This window comes from Eutrema salsugineum, unplaced genomic scaffold, assembly GCF_000478725.1.
Source record: "Eutrema salsugineum unplaced genomic scaffold, Eutsalg1_0 scaffold_8, whole genome shotgun sequence".
Lineage (NCBI taxonomy): Eukaryota > Viridiplantae > Streptophyta > Magnoliopsida > Brassicales > Brassicaceae > Eutrema > Eutrema salsugineum.
Window position 1 is genome coordinate 1559846 of NW_006256414.1, and position 19944 is coordinate 1579789.

Below are 19944 nucleotides of genomic sequence, written 5' to 3' on the forward strand. Positions count from 1 at the left end.
GAGTAATGAGCCCATGATAAGCATGAAATAGCGTAATGTAAGACATATAAAAGAGATTATTGCGATTCAGCTTAATCAGCATAAATTTTTACCAAATATCGGCTTGACAAATTTAGTCTGAAATGTATAACTAGTTAGTGAGAGATCCACAATGTAACGTCTCCGTCTCTTTGGGTAATCCTCATATGAACGATAAATGACAATAACATCAACTAAAACTGATTTAAGTTTTAGCTATACAAATCTTCTTATATATGCATATATAATTTTCAACTTTTATAAGTTTTTGTATTGAACTACTTTGATATTATATATCTCTATATTATTATTTAAGTAGACATTTAAAAAAATAACCTTTACATTATTTTGTAACATATTACATGATATACCATTACAAATAACAAAAAATAACTAAAATAGGAAAGGATATAGTTGTCTTTTGAATCTATTGAAAAAAATAAAGAAAGTCTTTGTTTCTCATCTATTATAGTATATTTATTATTTCTATATTCAAAACTATGATAGTTTTTTTATATTTTTGTTTTAAATGATCTCACCAAAGTATATTTAATTAAAAAAACGTAAAAATAAAAAATTTCACAATTAAATGATATAAAAATCAAGACTAAAAGTTATGATATAAAAAAATAATGAAATATTTTTTACTATAATTTGTTATATTTACTTGATTATATAAAAAATCATTTTTAAGTTATTTTTACCAAAAAATTGACATGAGAAAATTAATTTTTAATTAAAAAAGTTTGTGGTGAAGTGAGAGTTATTAAACAATGCATATTATAATTAATTTTATATTTTAATCAAGTACAAATATGTTAAGTAAACAGATTAGTTCGATATGAACGGATTATGGTTCTAATTTTTTAATATCCAAAAATAAATCTTGTAATTTAAAATATTAGTTTTTTTAAAAAGGTGGTATATTTCATCTACTAAATATTATAATTTTTCTTATAAAACTATATATATTTTATTGTATTTTTATTAACTTTATATCAAACTTAAGTTTAAAGAATATTATATTTATTTACATATATATTTAAAGAAAATAAAAACTACTTTTTATTGTTTGTAGACAAATTATAAAACTCAGTTATTAAGCAATGCAAATTAGATTTGATGATTATAATATTATAATATTTTGTGTATTAGCCTCAATAATATATTAATCTAATGCCAACAGGTTAAATAAACAACTTATTTTGCTTTACCCAAGTATAAAATAACTTTATATACAGATTAAATCATTTTTTATAATTAAAAAAAAATGACTATATATACAGATCAATTCATTTTATAAAATTCACAAAATAACTATTTTTGCAAAATAACTGTTTTTGAAAAATAATTATTTTTACAAAAAATATCATCCGTGCTACAATGCGGATTAATCCCTAGTTTTAAAAAAATATTTGTTTATTAGATATAATTAATTTAATCGTCACATGAGGCGGATAACAATTAACGCCTAATTGGCTATTAGTGGACAATATTAAGCCTTAATTAAAACACATCAAACAACAATTAAGGGACATTCTGGTAAAAAAAGAAGAAAAGGAATTTTGCATAACCGAAAAAAACACAAACCATATACGTAAGTAACTCTAGAATTTTAAACCAGAACCTTGGAGTTTCTCTTGGATGATCATGTCTATCTTGTTCTCCATTTCAGGAGTAAGATAATTTTTTGAGTCACCAACTTCCCCTTTACGGAAAAAATCCTTGTTATCCGAGTTGTAGCTTTTACCAGTTCTGTTAATCTCCAAACCGCTTAAATTACGCAGAGAGCAAAGGTCCAAGACCTTGTCTACAAACATTCTCTTCTTCTTCTTTAGTGAAAGAGCAACCCAAAAAATCCGCAAGTCTCTTGATCTGACCACGAGGCTCCGCTTTCATTTCCTCATACCTCATGAATGTTGATCTTTTAATAAAAACTGAACAGACTCTGTTTTAATGATGAAAAACAGAGACAAACAGAGTACTTTAATTAATAAGGATCAAAATGTGTTACAGACTCTCATAATCAATCGGACTTGACTCAATCTATTTATACAAACAAAACATGTTCTTTGAAACGACATGTCTGTAAATGAAACAACGCAACCCTACAAACACAACTAATCACACATGTGTCTTTTAGTGAGAAATAACTAACTAATGTAAATAACTTAAACCATACGAGATATGATTATCGTTCAACACTCCTTCTTAATCATATCTCGGTTTTACTCCAAGTTTCCTTCTTAGTTCCTCAAATCTTGATCCGCCAAGTGCCTTTGTCAGAAGATCAGCGAGTTGAACTTTCTCCTTCACAATACTTGAGTCGAATCAGACCATTGCTTTCTGCTTCTCGAACAAAATGATATTTGATCTGAATGTGTTTGGTTCTTCGATGTTGTAGTGGATTTTTACCAATCGCAATTGCAGATTTATTGTCACAGTAGATTGGAACACCATTTTGACACTTGAACCCAATTTCTTCAAGAAGTCTTTGCAGCCAGATTGCTTGATTTGCTGCAGCACATACAGCAATATATTCCGCTTCTGCTGTTGATTGTGCCACAGTTTGCTGTTACTTGAATGCCAACAAAATACTCCAGAACCGAGAGTGAAAACGTACCCAGAAGTGCTTCTCATGTCTTCATTCGAACCACCCCAATCGCTGTCTGAGTAGCCTAACAATTCTGGATTTTCAATACTTGTGAAGTGAACTCCAAAGTTAGATGTACCTTTGATGTATCTTAATACCCTCTTGGCTTCTTGGTAATGCTTCATGAGAGGCTTAGACATGTAGCGTGAGAGATAAGAACTTGCAAACATCAAATCTGGTCTTGAAGCACACAGATATAAAAGGCCACCAATAATGCTTCTGAATTTTGTTGGTTCACCATACTCTTGATCATCTTCTATCTTCTTGCCACTTGGTGTAAGTGGAGAACTTACACTCTTGCTTCCATTCATCCCAAACTTCTCAACAAGTTTGTTGGCATATTTTTCTTGTGATAGAAAGATCCCTCTGTCATCTTGAATTACTTCCATTCCAAGAAAATAATTTAGCAACCCCAAATCTGTCATCTCAAACTCCTTCTTCATATCTTCTTTAAAGCTTTCAATGAGTTGAGAGTTGTTTCCTGTGATGAATAAATCATCAACATAGAGACTCACGATCAGAATATCCTTGTCTTTCTTCATCACATACATGGCTGCATCATTCATGCTTCTTTGAAAACCTTGTTGAAGAAAATACGCATCAATCCTCCCATACCAAGCTCTGGGGGCTTGCTTAAGGCCGTACAGAGCCTTATGTAACAATAGGACTTTGTCTTCTTCCCCTTTGGCTATGAACCCAGGCGGTTGTGCAACATAGATCTCTTCTTTAAGCTCTCCATTTAGAAATGCTGACTTAACATCCATCTGGTACAGATTCCACTTCATTTGTGCTGCAAGAGCAAATATGACTCTTATTGTATCATGCCTTGAAACAGGTGCAAATGTTTCAAGATAATCAACACCATATTGTTGTGTGAATCCTCTTGCAACTAGCCTTGCTTTATGCTTGACTGGTTCTCCATTTGCTTTAGTCTTGATGCGATAAATCCACTTCACACTTATGACATTTTTCTTGTTTGGTTTCTCCACCAGCAACCATGTTTTGTTCTTTTTGATCATCCTGATTTCCTCTTCCATAGCTTTTCTCCAATCTTTGCTCTTTGAGGCTTCATCGTAGGTTTGTGGTTCATCATTCATCATAAGCCACACTTCATGTGATTGATCCACCTCCACTGGATTCGTTTGTTGAGTTATCTCATTAATAGACCGAAACTTTCTTGGTCTATTTAGAGAGTCTTCTTCTTCTTCTTCTTCTTCTTCATCTTGAGTGTTTACAACCAGACTTGGTTCTTTGTCTTGATGATTCTCTACAGTCTCTGCTTCATTTGGAGATAAAAGAATCTGCTTCACTTCTTTCTTCTCCCAATCCCATCTTTTTTCTTCATCAAAGGTCACATCTCTTGATGTTTCAATTTTCTCTTCGTCTAACAAAAGAACTCTATACCCTTTAGATTCACTGCTGTAGCCGATAAACACCCCACGGTTGGCCTTGTCATCAAGTTTCTTCCTCTTTTCGTCTGGTATATGCACATAGCATAAAGATCCAAACACTTTTAAGTGTTTCACACTTGGTTTGACATCACTCCACTTTTCCATTGGTGTCATATTTTCTTCAAGAGCATTGGTAGGAAGTAAGTTTTGAATAAAATTTGATGTAGCCACTGCTTCAGCCCATAGCTTCTTTGGGAGACCTTGATCAACAAGCATCGAACGAGCCATCTCTACCAATGTTCTGTTTTTTCTTTCTGAGACACCATTCTGTTGTGGTGAGTATGGTGTTGTGATTTGCCTTTGTATCCCAGCCTCTTGACATAACTTGATGAATTCTTTGGATATGAATTCGCCTCCACCATCTGTCCTTAGTTGTTTGATCTTTTTTTCAGACTGATTTTCGACTAAGGACTTGAACGTTCTGAATTTTGAGAGAACTTCACTCTTGTTTTTGATGAAATACACCCAAATCATTCGTGAATAGTCATCGATAAACAGCACAAAGTACTTGCTTCCACCCATCGATTCGTTTTGCATAGGACCGCAGACATCTGAGTGTATTAACTCCAAAACTTCACTTGTCTTCGTTTGAGATTTCTTGGGAAAGCTTTTCCTTGCTTGTTTTCCCTTCTCACATGAGTCACATACTCCTTTTGTGACCTCAAATCTGGGAAGATCATTCACAATCTTCATTTCCTGCATCTTCTGTATTTTATCAAAGCCAACATGCCCCATTCTTCTATGCCATAACTCATCTTTGTTGACTCTTTCTCCTTCTGCAAGTAAGGCACTTACTTCAGATTTCTTCCATTTGAATGGAAAACTCTTATGCTTCATCCTTATATTTAGAATCCTTCTTCCTTGAGGATCATTGATGATGCACCGATTTGCTTCAAACAGAACTCCATATCCATTTGAAATCATCTGTGAACACTTAACAGGTTTCTCGCTAGACCTGGCACTAGAAATACCTCCTTGATGATCTTTTCTCCTTGACTTGTCATCACTTGAATGTTCCCTTTTCCTGTCGTCATTATCCTTTGACCATTCCCCACTTTGATTGGCACCTTTATGCTCTTGTCAAGAGTGATGAAGTATTTAACTTCCTTGGTCATATGATTAGTACAGCCGCTGTCAACTAACCATGTTTCATCATCTTCTTGTGATGATACTTCTTCTTCTGTCACGCAGAACAGCATGTGACTTTCATCATCTGTTTCTTCAAAACTTAGATCTGCTCCCTCAGTTCTTCTAAGTTTGCAGTTCTTTGCAAGATGTCCTGGTTTGTTACACACAAAACATCTTCTTTCATTTTTCATCGTTTGTTGTGACGAACCACCTTTGTTCTTTTTTGACCAACAATCACTTTCATTGTGACTGCTTCGTTTGCAAATGCCACACCACTTCTCAGTCTTCTTTTGACGCTTGTCTTCACGTTTGTTATCTCCATAGAATGCTCCTTCTGTTGATCGCTCTTCCCGGACTGAGATGCGCTTCTCATGTGCTTTTAATGTGCCTATCAATTCTGTAACTGATAGCACACTTCAGTCTTTTGTTTGCTCCAACACACCCACAATGCTGTCAAACCTTTCTGGAAGTGAAATCAGAATCTTTTGCACCATTTGATAATCTGATTTCTCTTCTCCATGAAGTCTGAGTTGATTTCCTGTCTCAATCAGTTTTGTCGTGAATGCGTTGATGCTGTCGCCTTCATTCATCTTCAGATTTTCATATTCTCTTCTAAGAGATTGAAGCTTTATCATTTTGACTTGTTGTGATCCTTCAAACTCTGATTGTAAAGCATTCCAGGCTTCTGTTGCGCTTGCTGCAGGAGCAATTCTCGGGAATATGGAATCTGAGACTGCAGTCAGAATGATTTGCAGAGCAGTTAGATCTTTTAAGGCTGCTTCATCATGTCGTGTTTTTAATTGAGTGGCTTCGGGGCTATGATCTCCACTTGCAGGTGGATTCGGAACTCCATTTTCAACAACTTCCCACAGTTTCTTTGTCTGGAAAATTGTTTTCATTTTGATGCGCCAAAAACCATAATTCTCACCATTGAAGATCGGAGTCACAATATGTGACGTCGTCTCCATGACTTTCTGTTTTGTTTAACTTCTCTCACTCGAATTTTGTCCCTTGAATCAGTAGGGCTCTGATACCATGTTGATCTTTTAATAAAAACTGAACAGACTCTGTTTTAATGATGAAAAACAGAGACAAATAGAGTACTTTAATTAATAAGGATCAAAATGTGTTACAGACTCTCATAATCAATCGGACTTGACTCAATCTATTTATACAAACAAAACATGTTCTTTGAAACGACATGTCTGTAAATGAAACAACGCAACCCTACAAACACAACTAATCACACATGTGTCTTTTAATGAGAAATAACTAACTAATGTAAATAACTTAAACCATACGAGATATGATTATCGTTCAACAATGAAGAGGACACGCTTGGGATCTTCCAAACTTCCTCTCCAGTAGCTCAAGAGATGTTCCCAAAAAGGTCCATAATAGAAAGTTCCGTCGCAAAACGATTTGAACATAGACTCGAGAATGCTTCTATTTAGTTCCATTTTATGAAAAGAGCACCTGAAAAACCACCATGAGACCAATGTGTCCATCACGTTCCTGCACACGTACACAATCTTGCAAGAAGAGTCCTTGAGGGTCTCGTGCATCGCGTCCAGTGGCATGTGAGTCGAGAACAGCCTTGGAACTGTTGTGTACTTGGCCAGGTCAGGACTCGAGCTTTCAATATATAAACCGAGCTCAAAGTATGGTACAATCCCATGAGGATTATGGGATAGTAGAGGATGATGATCAGAAGAATGGTTCTTTGATCTCTCGAGGAGGGCAACTGTGAGGGCCTTGAGCCAAGTGGTACCTGATTTGGGGTAGGAAGCAAGGATTATATCCGTGTCTTGTGGTTGAAAACCTCGCTGGAAATTGAGAACTCCTTGGAGAGTGTTGTGGAAATACCAACATCCTTGATACTTACAAATCTTCTTCCCTTGGAAATCTTCGTGTGAAGGAAGCGAAGAGATCAAACTCCTGGTTTCTTCGGTTATTTTGTCGTCTTTTACGATCGAGAGAAGGTCCTTTGGATCCATTTGTTTTGTTGGTTCTTTTTTTTTGGAAATAAATTGTTTTGTTTGGTTCTTATTATACAAAAGGATATGTTTAAGCTTCAAACGAAATCATAATAGATATAAGCCAAAAAACAATCATTGCTGGTAGTAAAGTCAAACCTATTTGCTAAGAAAAATTATGCAAATATGGATGAGTTAGTAGGTTAGTTGGTGTGTATTCGTAGAATCGATTTCATTTATTCCTTATATGTGCATTACAGCTAGTAATTTTGAATTTCACGTGATACATCAGTTTTATCTAATCTTTGATTTTAAAATTACAATAATTTTTCATTAAATGTAATGCAATATAACAGTGCATACTTTATACTAAAATTAATAACATAGTCTAAATTTCTAACAAAATAGTTTGAAGTTGATAACATTATATATTTATTCCGTTCTGAGATATACTGTATGTTGCATTTGCGTGAGGTGCGCTAATTCCTCGACCGTTTGAATAGACTTATGCGAGAGATGACTTTATGAAAGATCCTCTATGAGTCTTAGGGCTTACGTCTCACGTTATGATTGACCGATATATAGAGGATCTTTCAGAAATTTATCTAATATGGAAAGTGTAGAAGACAAATGATCATAAAAAAAATGGTTCTTTGATCTCTTAAGGAGGGTGACTGTGAGGGCATTATTATTATTATTATGGAGTTTTGCAAGAAATAATTGAAATGGAGTATCCTGGTTTGTTAAGGATGAAAACTGTACTCTTTAAATGTGATTGGTTTGATCCCAACTTTGGAAGAAGGGTACGATTAAACAAATTTGGAGTTGTCGATGTAAACCAATTCCGACGGTACAACAGGTTTGAGTATTTTATATTAGCTTCTCACTATACGGAAACAGTTATTTACCGACTAGAGTTTGTGATATATTATGCAGTCGTTAAAAGTACCGACTAAAGAACGACTACTTGACGACTACCGTGCGACTAAACCACTTTAGTCACCATTTCGTCGTCCATTAGCAACCACAAAATGTCGTCGTAAAACAGTCGCTAATCGGCGACTAATGTACGACTACAATGTTGTCGGTAAACGGTTGTCGTAACATAGTCGTAATTTGGCGACTAAAAAGCGACTGTTGCGGTGAATCGCAAAAAAATTAAACACGTGTTATACGTTTTGTGGTTGGTGTATCTACTTTTAACGACCATGGTTTGTAGTTGTAAAATGGACGCAAGGTACAGCCGCAATTTAGTCGGTAAAATATCTATATATACAGCTAAGCGATTTCTCGGCTGAATCACAATTGTGTCTCGGCTGAATCATAATTATTTTTCGGCTGAATCACAATTACGAGTATTTTTAATAAAATGTCAGAAAATCCTAATTATAGAGAATGGATGTATAAGAAGATTGATGAAAAGACGGGAAATTTTTCGGCTGAATTTGTAGAAGGGATGGAGCAATTCATGAATTTTGCAAACAATCAGCCTTTCACACAAAACAATGGTGGCAAGTTTTACTGCCCTTGTAGTGTTTGCAAAAATTGCAAATTTTTACCGGGAAGAAAAATTTGGAATCATCTGTATAGTAAAGGGTTCATGCCGGATTATTATATTTGTTATAAGCATGGAGAAGAAATTACTGATCTGGATTTGTGGAACTAGTTATGTTGATACAACTCATATAAGTGGGAGTGAAGAAGATTAAATGGTTCATATTGCTGAAAATAGTTATATGCATATGGTGAATGATGCATTTCATGATAACTATCATCAAGGTGATAACTATCAGAATGTACAAGAACCTGTACATAACCATTCCCAAAAGTTTTACAACCTCTTAGATGCTGGAAAAAAACCTTTATATGATGCATTTCATGATAACTAACATCATCTTTTCTATTTTCATGCTAGAAAACCCATACATGGGATCCTTTAATCACCGGAGTGGTCCAAGAGCATTTTGAGGCTATCTGTCAACGCAGGATGAAAGACATGGTGAGTACGTGTAGAACTTCTCGGGAGCAGCCGAACTGGATCAACGACACACTATGGGAAAAGATGATTAAAGTTTGGGATACTGATGACTGCAGAGAGAGGAGTGCGACAACATCAGCGGCTCGGTTGTCTGAACGTGGAGGTCTAGGTCCGCATGTACAGCTATCAAGACAGAAGTCATACCTTCAAATCCAGCAAGAGATGGTATGTTACCTTGTCCATTTTTAGTATTCAAATCATTTCATTTCAAAAATCATTTTCATACCTTACCTTATTCATATCGTTTCAGGAGGAGGAATTGGGAAGACCAGTGAGTCTTGGTGAAGTTTTCATCAAGACTCACACAAGACCAGATGGCACTTATGTTGATCGAAAAGCTCAGGCTGTAGCTGAAACCTATAAGAAGAACTTGGAAGCCAAATTTGCTGAGCTCTGGACAGACATAGGAGAGAACAACGAGCTATCTCCTCGTCCTGAGCTATCCATAGCAGAGGACAACGAGCTATTTCTTCAGGTATGCTCTTTTTTTTGTTTGTTTTTTGTGTTTTACGCAATAGCTGTTTGTATGTTTGGTTTTCATACTGATCACTCTTCTTTTTTTGCAAGTCGACTTTCACCAATGAGAGAGGAATACCTTATGGTGTAGGAAACCTCTCTCAGTCACTTGTCAACGGCAAAAGGAAGTACCCTGGAAGCACTCTTGCATTCAACACACTGCAAGATCAATTACAACAAGCTCACAAAAAGATAGAAGAACAGGCGGCTGAGAATGCAAGGCGTGAAGCAGAGCATACCAAGGTTGCAGCTGCCCAGCAAGCCAAGATCGAGCAATTGACATTGCTCGAAAGGTACCTAAGCGAAACTGATCCAGGGTTCTTGGACTTCAAGGCTGCTCACTCTGTTCCCACGTCTTCACCTCCAACCCCTGCTCCAACAGCTGCTGCAATCGGTGATGCTCCAAACGGTGCTTCAAAAGCTCCTCCAACCACTGCTCCAACTACTCAACCGCAAGATCCTCTAGGTTTCTCATCTCTATCAAACTCATTTTGATTGTCTCCTTTATTTTGTTTTTGTGCAATGGTTGTGAACTTGACTCCAATGGTTGAATATGGTTTTTGTGCAATGGTTGAATATGGTAACCATTGGATTTGCTAATGTTTTGTTTTGGGAACAACGGTTTTATTTGTGATGTTGTAATACATTTTTGGAAACAATGCTTTTATTTTTTATGGCAAATGGTTCTTATATGAAGTTTTTGTTTACTGCATTTTGTATTTGCATTTTGTATTTGGTGTTGAATTGATTTTAGATACCAAAATTAGCACCATCAAAAAGCATTACCAACTTTTGTAATCCGCAAAGAAAATAGTCGCAAATTGGACGGAACTTAGTCGTAATTCAATCGCAATTTAGTCGCTACTTAGTCGCTAATTTTTCAAATCCAGTCGTTACGTAGTCGGTAATCAGTCGTATCCAAATCACTATGTTGTCGTTATTTAGTCGCAAAAGTAGTCGCCAACATAGTCGCCAACTGGTCGTAGATTCGTCGTTAAAATTAACGACTAATTAGCTACTCCTGTAAACGACTAACTAGCGATTACAATGCAGTCGGCAAATAATCGTAACTTAGTCATACAGCAGTCGCCAAATATTACGACTAAACAACGACTGATAGACGTCATCATGTTTTAGTCAGCATTTAGTCGTTAATGTACGACTGATTAACGACTGTTTGGGTTTGCGACTAAATATTTCCGACTCTATGCATTAGTTGGTAATTAGTCGTTAATATGGAATTAGGGACTAAATCTCGACTAATTGTGGTGTCGCAAATTACCTGTAATCTTGTAGTGTCTCAAGCGGAACAAGTCACATTTGTGCCATATCCATGAGTTCGAGCTACAAGGATCTCATGGTTAACTGTTATTAAAGTGGCTCCGAAGGAAAAGATTGTAGGGGTTGAAGATCTTCCATTGCAACAAGAATCTTGTGTAGACCTGACTGAACCAGATATTGATGAGAATATATTCTTAATTGACCTTCAGAACAGGCAAGTTGAATATCTCCCCAATGATACAGAAGAAGAAGGTGATTCCGATGAATTTGATGAAAGCGAAGACGACGAAGAAGATTTGGAAGATGAAGGTGATGATGAAGAACATCAAGAAAATGAATCTGAATGATTATCATGGTTTTTTAGGATAATATTGTACTGATATATGTATATATATATATATATCATGTATGTTGTAGTTTTGAATAACTTATAATATTTTTTTCTTACTTCAGAACATTACGACGTTTTCTAAACCCTAAACCCTGTTTCAATATTGTGTATGTTGATTTGTGGTTAAGTATATTGATATGAGCATTACGACGTTTTTGCGACGATTCGTCGTAACACTGTCGTAACATAACGATAAAATTATGATAAAAATCACAAATCGTCGTAATTACGTCGTATAATCAAAATCTCAAATTTTGAAACCTTTGTATCTGATTGGTTATTTACTATTTCACAAATGTTTTTGATGGGTTATCTTATTTTATACGAAACGTTTTCATTCTGATAAAAATTAAAAATTTGAAAAAAAAATCATACATATTTGCAAGTTAATGCATGTTTTTATAAATGTCAAGTAAAATGTTATGAATTGTATAGGATGATTGAAAACATTGTTACCTCATTCACCAAATCAATCATTTGGGACTAAATAATGTCCTCATTCCAATATCTCAATTTAAAAGCAGTTTAGGAAGTTGATCAATGCAATTTTCCTTTTCAGAAACTTGGGGTTTAATTTTTTTTTTTTTAATCGTCGTAATTTCGTCGTAATTTTGTTGTAAAATTACGACGATTGTTCATCCAACCGTTGCAATATCGTCGTAAAATTCCATCGAACTTATGACATAATCTCAGTCGTTTATTTCTCTGATCCGAGGTACGAGGTAATAAATGACTGCGTATTACGACGGATTTACTACGAAACCGTCATAAAATCGTTGTAATGTTCACGCATTGTGAGTTTGCCACGTGTCGATTTATGCATTGGATCGTTTATATTACAAAAGTTATACGAAAAAATCGTCGTAATACGACGATTTTACGACGATCGCAAAATCTATATAAGGGACGCGGATTTCCTTTCTTCTTTGCTCGTTTCTCATTTCTCACTCTCTCTCTAAAATTTCTAAACTCTCTCTCTCTCTCTAGAATTTCCAGCTTCTTCAAATTTTTGTAAGTTTTATTTTATGCCTTTTAATTTATTTTTTATTTATAGGTTTCAGAATTAGATAGGTTCGGAATTAGATAGGTTCGGAATTAAATAGGTTTTGAATTTAAGAAAATTTAATTTTCGTTATATATAATAATTTTTTAAAAATTTATTTTGCAGATTTCGATGGCTCCCCAAAAATTCCACTATCGGAACCTTTTGGCTCTAGGAGATAGTAGCGGTCCGTCAGCATCTGCTACGGAGTCCATCATCCCAGAGTCTACAGAAACGCAGGCTGCCGTTTCTCAGAGCCTGGGATCTCAACCGGGTTTTGTTCTGCCGCCGCCTCCACCACCACCACCACCACCACCACCATCACCACCAGTACCAGCCCGATACTGCCTCCACCGTATGCACAATATACGGTTGAGGATCTTCTACAGCAGCTGGGACGTGGCGGGATGAAGAAACGTTGATCCGGACCGAGCTCCGGAGATGTTTTGGTACGTTTTATTTTTCTTTTCATAATTAAACAAATATATATACAATTTCTATATATTAATAAATTAGATATCTAACAAATATATTTTAACGATGTAGGTTTGGAACCGACAATTGCGTCGGTCGGAGCGTCTCCGATGTTATCAAGAGGTTCTTCTTACAATCCCATACAAGCTTTAGGAAGTTGGACCAGGCCACTTATGACACTTGGTTCAAGTGTTTCGCGGTAAATTTATAAATATATATTGATTTATTTTAACATAATTTACATTAATTTTACAATTTTAAATACATTTCTAACTAATTTTTTTTTTAATAGCAAAAGTGGCATTGAGAACTTTCTGCACAGGGGTGTGTCAAGTCGGCGTTTAGAGAGAAGGTCAAGCAGCATCTCAACAACACCATTTCCGACTAAAAGAGGAAGTGGGAGGTTGACCGAAACAAGGCAAAACCGGCGCCTATGGCTGATACTGTCTGAGAGGGTCTAGTGCAGAAATGGCTAGATTCGTATTCCCAGTCCATTGCCGCCAAATGTTCAGGATCCAGGTCTGTTTTTAAATAATTTAAATTCATATGTGTTTATGGATATATATAATATTTTATTAATATAAACTAATAAACTTTTTTTTTCAGGAACGCTAAAGATGATGCAGGACAACCAAAAAATGTCCTGCACAGTTCCGTTCAGGTTCTTTTTGCCGGTAGACGTCTGATGATGGTAAGCTTAATTAACATGTTTTTTTTTCCTAATATTTTTACTAACATTTTTCAATTGATTTTGTAGGTTGAAGAAATCGGGGGAGAACTTTCTCCGATGACAAAGGTCTTCGCCAATACCCACAAGAAGAAGAACAGCGAATTCACAGATTCTCGGGCGGAGGCAATCTACAGCGCGGCCTGTGTGAGGATCGAGGAGCGGCAAATGCAGCTCTCACAGCAGGTGCCTCCAACGTCTCCCGGTGGTAGCTCGGTCCAGTCCACACCGGCCTTAACGGTGCTGGAGATGGACAAGATCTTCGAAGAGGTAAGTTTTAATTTATTTTTTTCCTACTTAACGTTTTCAAATATATGTGTTTTACTTATATTTTCAACATTATTCCAGGTTGCCCCTCGGAAGAAGGGCAGGGTTTTAGGGATGGGATCAATTCATGATACTCCGATCGCTTCTGCGACTGGTCATGTCTAGGCAGTAGTTATTCGCCAGGAGCTCCACCAGATGCGGACGCAATACGAGACGAAGATCGACCAGTTGTACGGTCTCTTCGATATTTTGGATGCTGACAACCCGTTGCTCCAGGCACAGTTGGAAAGGTTACGGGTAGCTGATATATTCATAAATTGCATCATTTAATGTAAATATTCTAGTCCAAATCATGTCTTATTTGCATGCATTTTAGGTCTTTAGGCATTGTTTTAGGACTTAGGAGATTGCATTAGGTCCAAGAGAGTTTTGCATGTTTTGGAGTGCTAAACAGGTGCTTTTGGAGTTTATTTGGAGTGGAGGATGTGATTCAGATGAAGAAATGGAGTTGAACTTATCAAAAATGGTGAAAAAGAGCAATTTTGGGTTTCTCGGCAAAATGATGTACTGATGGCCGAAGATTCTCGGCCAAAATCCTTCCCGCGGATAGCTCTCTCAGCCAAAAACACGTACCGCGGTCAAGTCTCTCGGCCAAAAATCCCGGATGCAGATACATTTCCGAAATCGCGTCACCGGAGGATCTTTCCGGCCAATTCAGCTTACAAGGTCTTCATCAAACTTGAAGATAATTAAGTCAAGAACCCAGGACAGGTTGAATCAGGGCATTTGGAGCACTGAGCTGAAAGATACGGTCACCAGAAGACAGACCTCTCTCGCATCCATTCCGGAGCAATCCGATAATCCTGAATAATCGCCTGTCCGGGGAACCTTCCAGTCCGATTCAGTTGTCGGGGGCTTCATCAAAGTTGGAGAAACTTGGATCATGGTTCCAGATCAGGTGGAATCATAAGATTTAGAGGCGTGAGCAGAGTGTTAAGCTCGTCGGAAGGCACGCTTGTCTCGCTGCCGTTTTGGACCAACCCGATGAGCTCCAAAGAATGCGAAGGACGATGCACTTCCAGACCGATTCAGTTTACAGAGCTTTCATCAGGATCCGAGATATTTGAGTCCTCTTTCTAGAAAGTCTGAGATCATTCAATTCGGAGCTATGAGCAAGTTGATAACGTTTCCGGAATGGACACATGTCTAGAAGCCTCTTTCTGATCGTGTCAATGTACTGCAAAGATGAGCCCTCCGGGGAACCTTCCACTTCCCAAGCTGATGTGATCCTCCCAAAGATCGGCAGTCAGAAGTTGGTAGAAGGATAAGCTTTGGATCAAAGAAACCATGAAGTCTCAATGATCAAAGGATGTGGAACGAATGGTCGCACATAAGTTGCGGAAGACTTCTGATATACCGGTGATCCCTTGGATATGACACACCAAGACAGATCGATGGAACAAAGGCGCCACAAACGGGGATGGAAAACCGTTTGATAAGCCAACCACGGATATGACACACTGTGGGTTGATCAATGGATATTACACACCATGATCAAAAAGAAATGAGAATCACTCTCAAGATTCCAAAAATAATCATCAAAGTCTTGTTTTTTTATTCAGCATAGTGGGCTCTATAAATAGAGGAAATACATGACAATAAGTCCATTAAAAGTATCTCAACATGCAGAGAATCTAGGGAAATGAAATTCAAACTCTACAATACATGTAAGAGAGAGAAATAGGCAGAATTAAATGCAGTCTTTAACATGGACGAAATTTGATCTTCTTTGATTCTTTTTGGGCTTAATCCACTTTGCTGGACTTCTCTAATGGACCAAGATTATAGAACAACTCGGTTTGTAACTTAACTCATCTTGGTTTGGTCGGAATCCTTCAATGAATGCCCGTAGGCCCGAACGCGTAAGCTGGAGATCACCTGTTTTGTAAATTGAATAACTCCTTCGTCTAAACTCCGTTTGATATGATTCTTCTTTCAGGAGCTTTGTAATTGAGCTGAGCATTTTATCCAGGTGGTTTCATGCGTTTAATCGTCGTGGTTGAGAAGATACGCTTCGAACACTGAACACATGTTTTGATGCTTCCCATGATCACATCATCTTCTCCCTCTTCAAAAGGATTTGTCCTCAAATCCAGATCTCACAATGAAACACAATTTTTTCTCTTTTTTTTTGTTTTTCTTTTTTTTTTGGTTTGTTTTTTTTTCTCTCTTTTTTTCTACTTTTTTTTTCTTTTTTTTTTCTTTTTTTGTGACGAAAATAAATAAAAAATACAGAAATAAAATAAAATGGAAGAAAAAAGAAGATGAAGGGATAGAAGATGAAATAAAGAAGATGAAAATATGAGAAAATGAAAAGAAAATGAAGAGATGAGAAGATGGAATAGAAATAGATACCAAACTTCAGAGTGTGCTCTGATACCAAATGATGTGATCCTCCCAAAGATCGGCACTCAGAAGTTGGTAGAAGGATAAGCTTTGGATCAAAGAAACCATGAAGTCTCAATGATCAAAGGATGTGGAACGAATGGTCGCACAGAAGTTGCGGAAGACTTCTGATATACCGGTGATCCCTTGGATATGACACACCAAGACAGATCGATGGAACGAAGGCGCCACAAACGGGGATGGAAAACCGTTTGATAAGCCAACCACGGATATGACATACTGTGGGTTGATCAATGGATATTACACACCATGATCAAAAAGAAATGAGAATCACTCTCAAGGTTCCAAAAATAATCATCAAAGTCTTATTTTTTTATTCAGCATAGTGGGCTCTATAAATAGAGGAAATACATGACAATAACGTCCATTAAAAGTATCTCAACATGCAGAGAATCTAGGAAAATGAAATTCAAACTCTACAATGCATGTAAGAGAGAGAAATAGGCAGAATTAAATGCAGTCTTTAACATGGACGAAATTTGATCTTCTTTGATTCTTTTTGGGCTTAATCCACTTTGCTGGACTTCTCTAATGGACCAAGATTATAGAACAACTCGGTTTGTAGTTTAACTCATCTTGGTTTGGTCGGAATCTTTCAATGAATGCCCGCAGGCCCGAACGCGTAAGCTGGAAATCACCTGTTTTGTAAATTGAATAACTCCTTCGTCTGAACTCCGTTTGATATGATTCTTCTTTCAGGAGCTTTGTAATTGAGCTGAGCATATTCTCCATGTGGTTTCATGCGTTTAATCGTCGTGGTTGAGAAGATACGCTTCGAACACTGAACACATGTTTTGATGCTTCCCATGATCACATCACAAGCGCTGAGGGTGTTTTCACCAAAGTTCGAGATATTTGAGTTGTCTTTCCAATGCAGTTGAAATCATGTCATTTGGAGCCATATCCTGGAAGTTACTCTCCCCTCAATGCAAAGTGGTCCGAGAAGGCTTAGGTTGTGCGATACGGTACTGCGACTTGATTAACTCGCACCCATGAATGTTCAACGCTCTGGAAACAAGTTGAGACTTCAGAGATGAGTGTAAGGAGACTCTGAGCAAGGTAGAGACTTCCAGAATCAAATTTGAGTAAGTCCACAATGCTGTGCGAGATAGACCTGCGAGTTGGACATGAAGTGGAACCATGTAGCACATGTGTTCGCAAATTACACCGACTTGGGCATGCGACTTGGGCAAGGAAGTGACCATCTCGCACACATATCATCTCCATATTGCGTCCTGGTTGTGCGAGTTAAAGAAAAGGAAGCCTGAGCAGCACAAACGTTCGTAGACCTGCGAGTTGGACATGAAGTGGAACCATGTAGCACATGTGTTCGCAAATTACACCGACTTGGGCCTGCGACTTGGGAAGCACCTGACCATGTCGCACACCAGCCACCAGACCCAACTGAGCCGGGTCAGTACCCAGTTTTTCCTGGGCTGACCGGGTCCATCAGCACTTAGTATATATAGCTTTTTGGAGAAAAACCCTAAAAAAATCTTCTTCTCTCTTAGTTTCTTTCCTTTTCAGTGTAAAAACGAGTTTGATCAGGAGATATCTAGCAGATTTAATCATCTTAAGGCTGTTTCTTATCATCTGATCATCTCATCTCTGCTTCTAATCATGATTAACACCACCTCTTGCAAAGGAAATGGTGTGTTAATCATGATTAGTGAGTAGTCATCTTTTTAAACTTTTAGGTGTGTAGATTAGGGTGCTTAGATGTTTGATTTTTGATATTTAGGGTTTAGATTCTCATTTCATTTCTTTAGTTAGCTGCTCCTAATGCCAGATTTTCTTGGGAAAGTGAAATCTGGGTTCATAGGCATTTCATGCACCAAAAGTGTTTGATGAAATGCCTGAAAGAGCTACTTAAGGGTTTATGTTTTAAATGTCATGGGAATGTTTGTTTGAAGCATAAATGACATATTAGAACTGTTTCTTAATGCTCATTAGTTCATATTTCACAAATGAGAATTTGGTTTGAAAGTGGATTAGTGTAGAGATTAATGCCTTCATGAGAGGATTAGTCTAGATTAGAGTTCTAAGTTGAAATGTTTGAGATCATGTGATTGTTTGTTATGTCTTTCTGTATAAGATTCAGTCTTCTTGGTTAAGAGATTGTTTGGTCATTTATTAGGCTTGATGCATTATGCTTGTTGATTGCTTGATTATATCTAATGGTTGTTAGACTTGATTAAGTGATTAGCAAAGGGATTATTGTCATGGGAATGAATTAATCTGATTAAGAAGCCTAGACTAAAGAGTAGCAAGTGTTGCATTATGTTCTTAGCATCATGAATCAATATCTAAAGCACCCTAATCAATGATCACATCTAGAGGTTTAGCTTTTATCATCTTTATTATCACCATCATCTTGTTGAGTTTGCTTTAATTACTTCCTTATCATTGCTTGTTTGTTTCTTGTTTACGATTTCATTTGTTACTAGTTATCAAAAACCTGTCTTTGATCACTTGACTTAAGAACTTATCACATAAACTAGTGCCTAACTACCACACATATGGATTGACACCCCTTATACTACTTTGACAAGGAGATTGATAACCCGTCTAAGACCTGAAAAATCTTAGTTATCAATTAGCTGGAGTCTTTGGCGCATCTTCTTCATCCTCTAGGAGGCAACCATCAGTGCAGATGGACGAGGAGATGTTCGGGTTTCTCCCGTTGATCTTTCTAGAGATGGAGACCAGGCACTGGAAAACTCCAACCGAAGAGCCGGCAAAGAACCTGCGGACCAAGACGGAGAGCAGGACGATGCGGGGATAGACAACATTAGTATATATTTATGTCTTTGATAGGTTTTTTTGTAAATAATGTAATTTTTATTATTTTGAATTTTAATTACATTTAAATATTAATTTTCTTTTAATTATATTTTTTATTCTAATTAAAATTTCAGTTCAGATTAATTTTTTTTCTCATTTTAACAAAACGTCCTATAATCGTCGTAATACTATTTATTATTATTTTAATGTATCGTCATAAAATCGTCGTAATAATATAACAGTTTTACGTCGAACAAACCAAAAAATACGACGCAATTACTACGATATGTTCATCGTATATAATATATGACGCTTATACGTCGGTTAGTTACGACGATTTTACGACGGTTATGATGAAAAACAAACCAAAGCAAATCGATGTAAAATCGATGTAAATTTTATGACGCTTTTACGACGTCTTTGAAAATAAAGAAATAGTTAATATATTCAAGATAATTACGTATTTACACGATTTTACGACGGTTTTTGACCGTCCCAAATTTTACAACGAATTATCTTTTACGACGGTTTTAAAACTGTCGCAAGTACGTCGTATTAGGAATTTTACAATGATTTTAGTTGTTTTTCTTGTAGTGTAACTTTTATAAGCTTTTGTATTGAACTACTTTGATATTATATATTTTAATTTAGAAATATGTTTATTGGATATAATTAATTTAATCTTCACATAAGGCGGATAACAATTAACGCCTAACGGGCTATTAGTGGACA

The 19944-nt window shown here is 36.6% G+C and overlaps 1 protein-coding gene across 1 annotated transcript; it reads right to left on the reverse strand.

Annotated features, from left to right (window-relative positions):
• Positions 1–1625: 1625 nt before the first annotated feature.
• Positions 1626–7247, reverse strand: LOC18009640 (cytosolic sulfotransferase 1). The gene is given in 3 exon segments (XM_006391781.2): positions 1626–1836; positions 1838–1936; positions 6580–7247. Coding segments are annotated over 3 exon segments (978 nt in total).
• Between the last annotated feature and the right edge of the window lie 12697 nt (positions 7248–19944).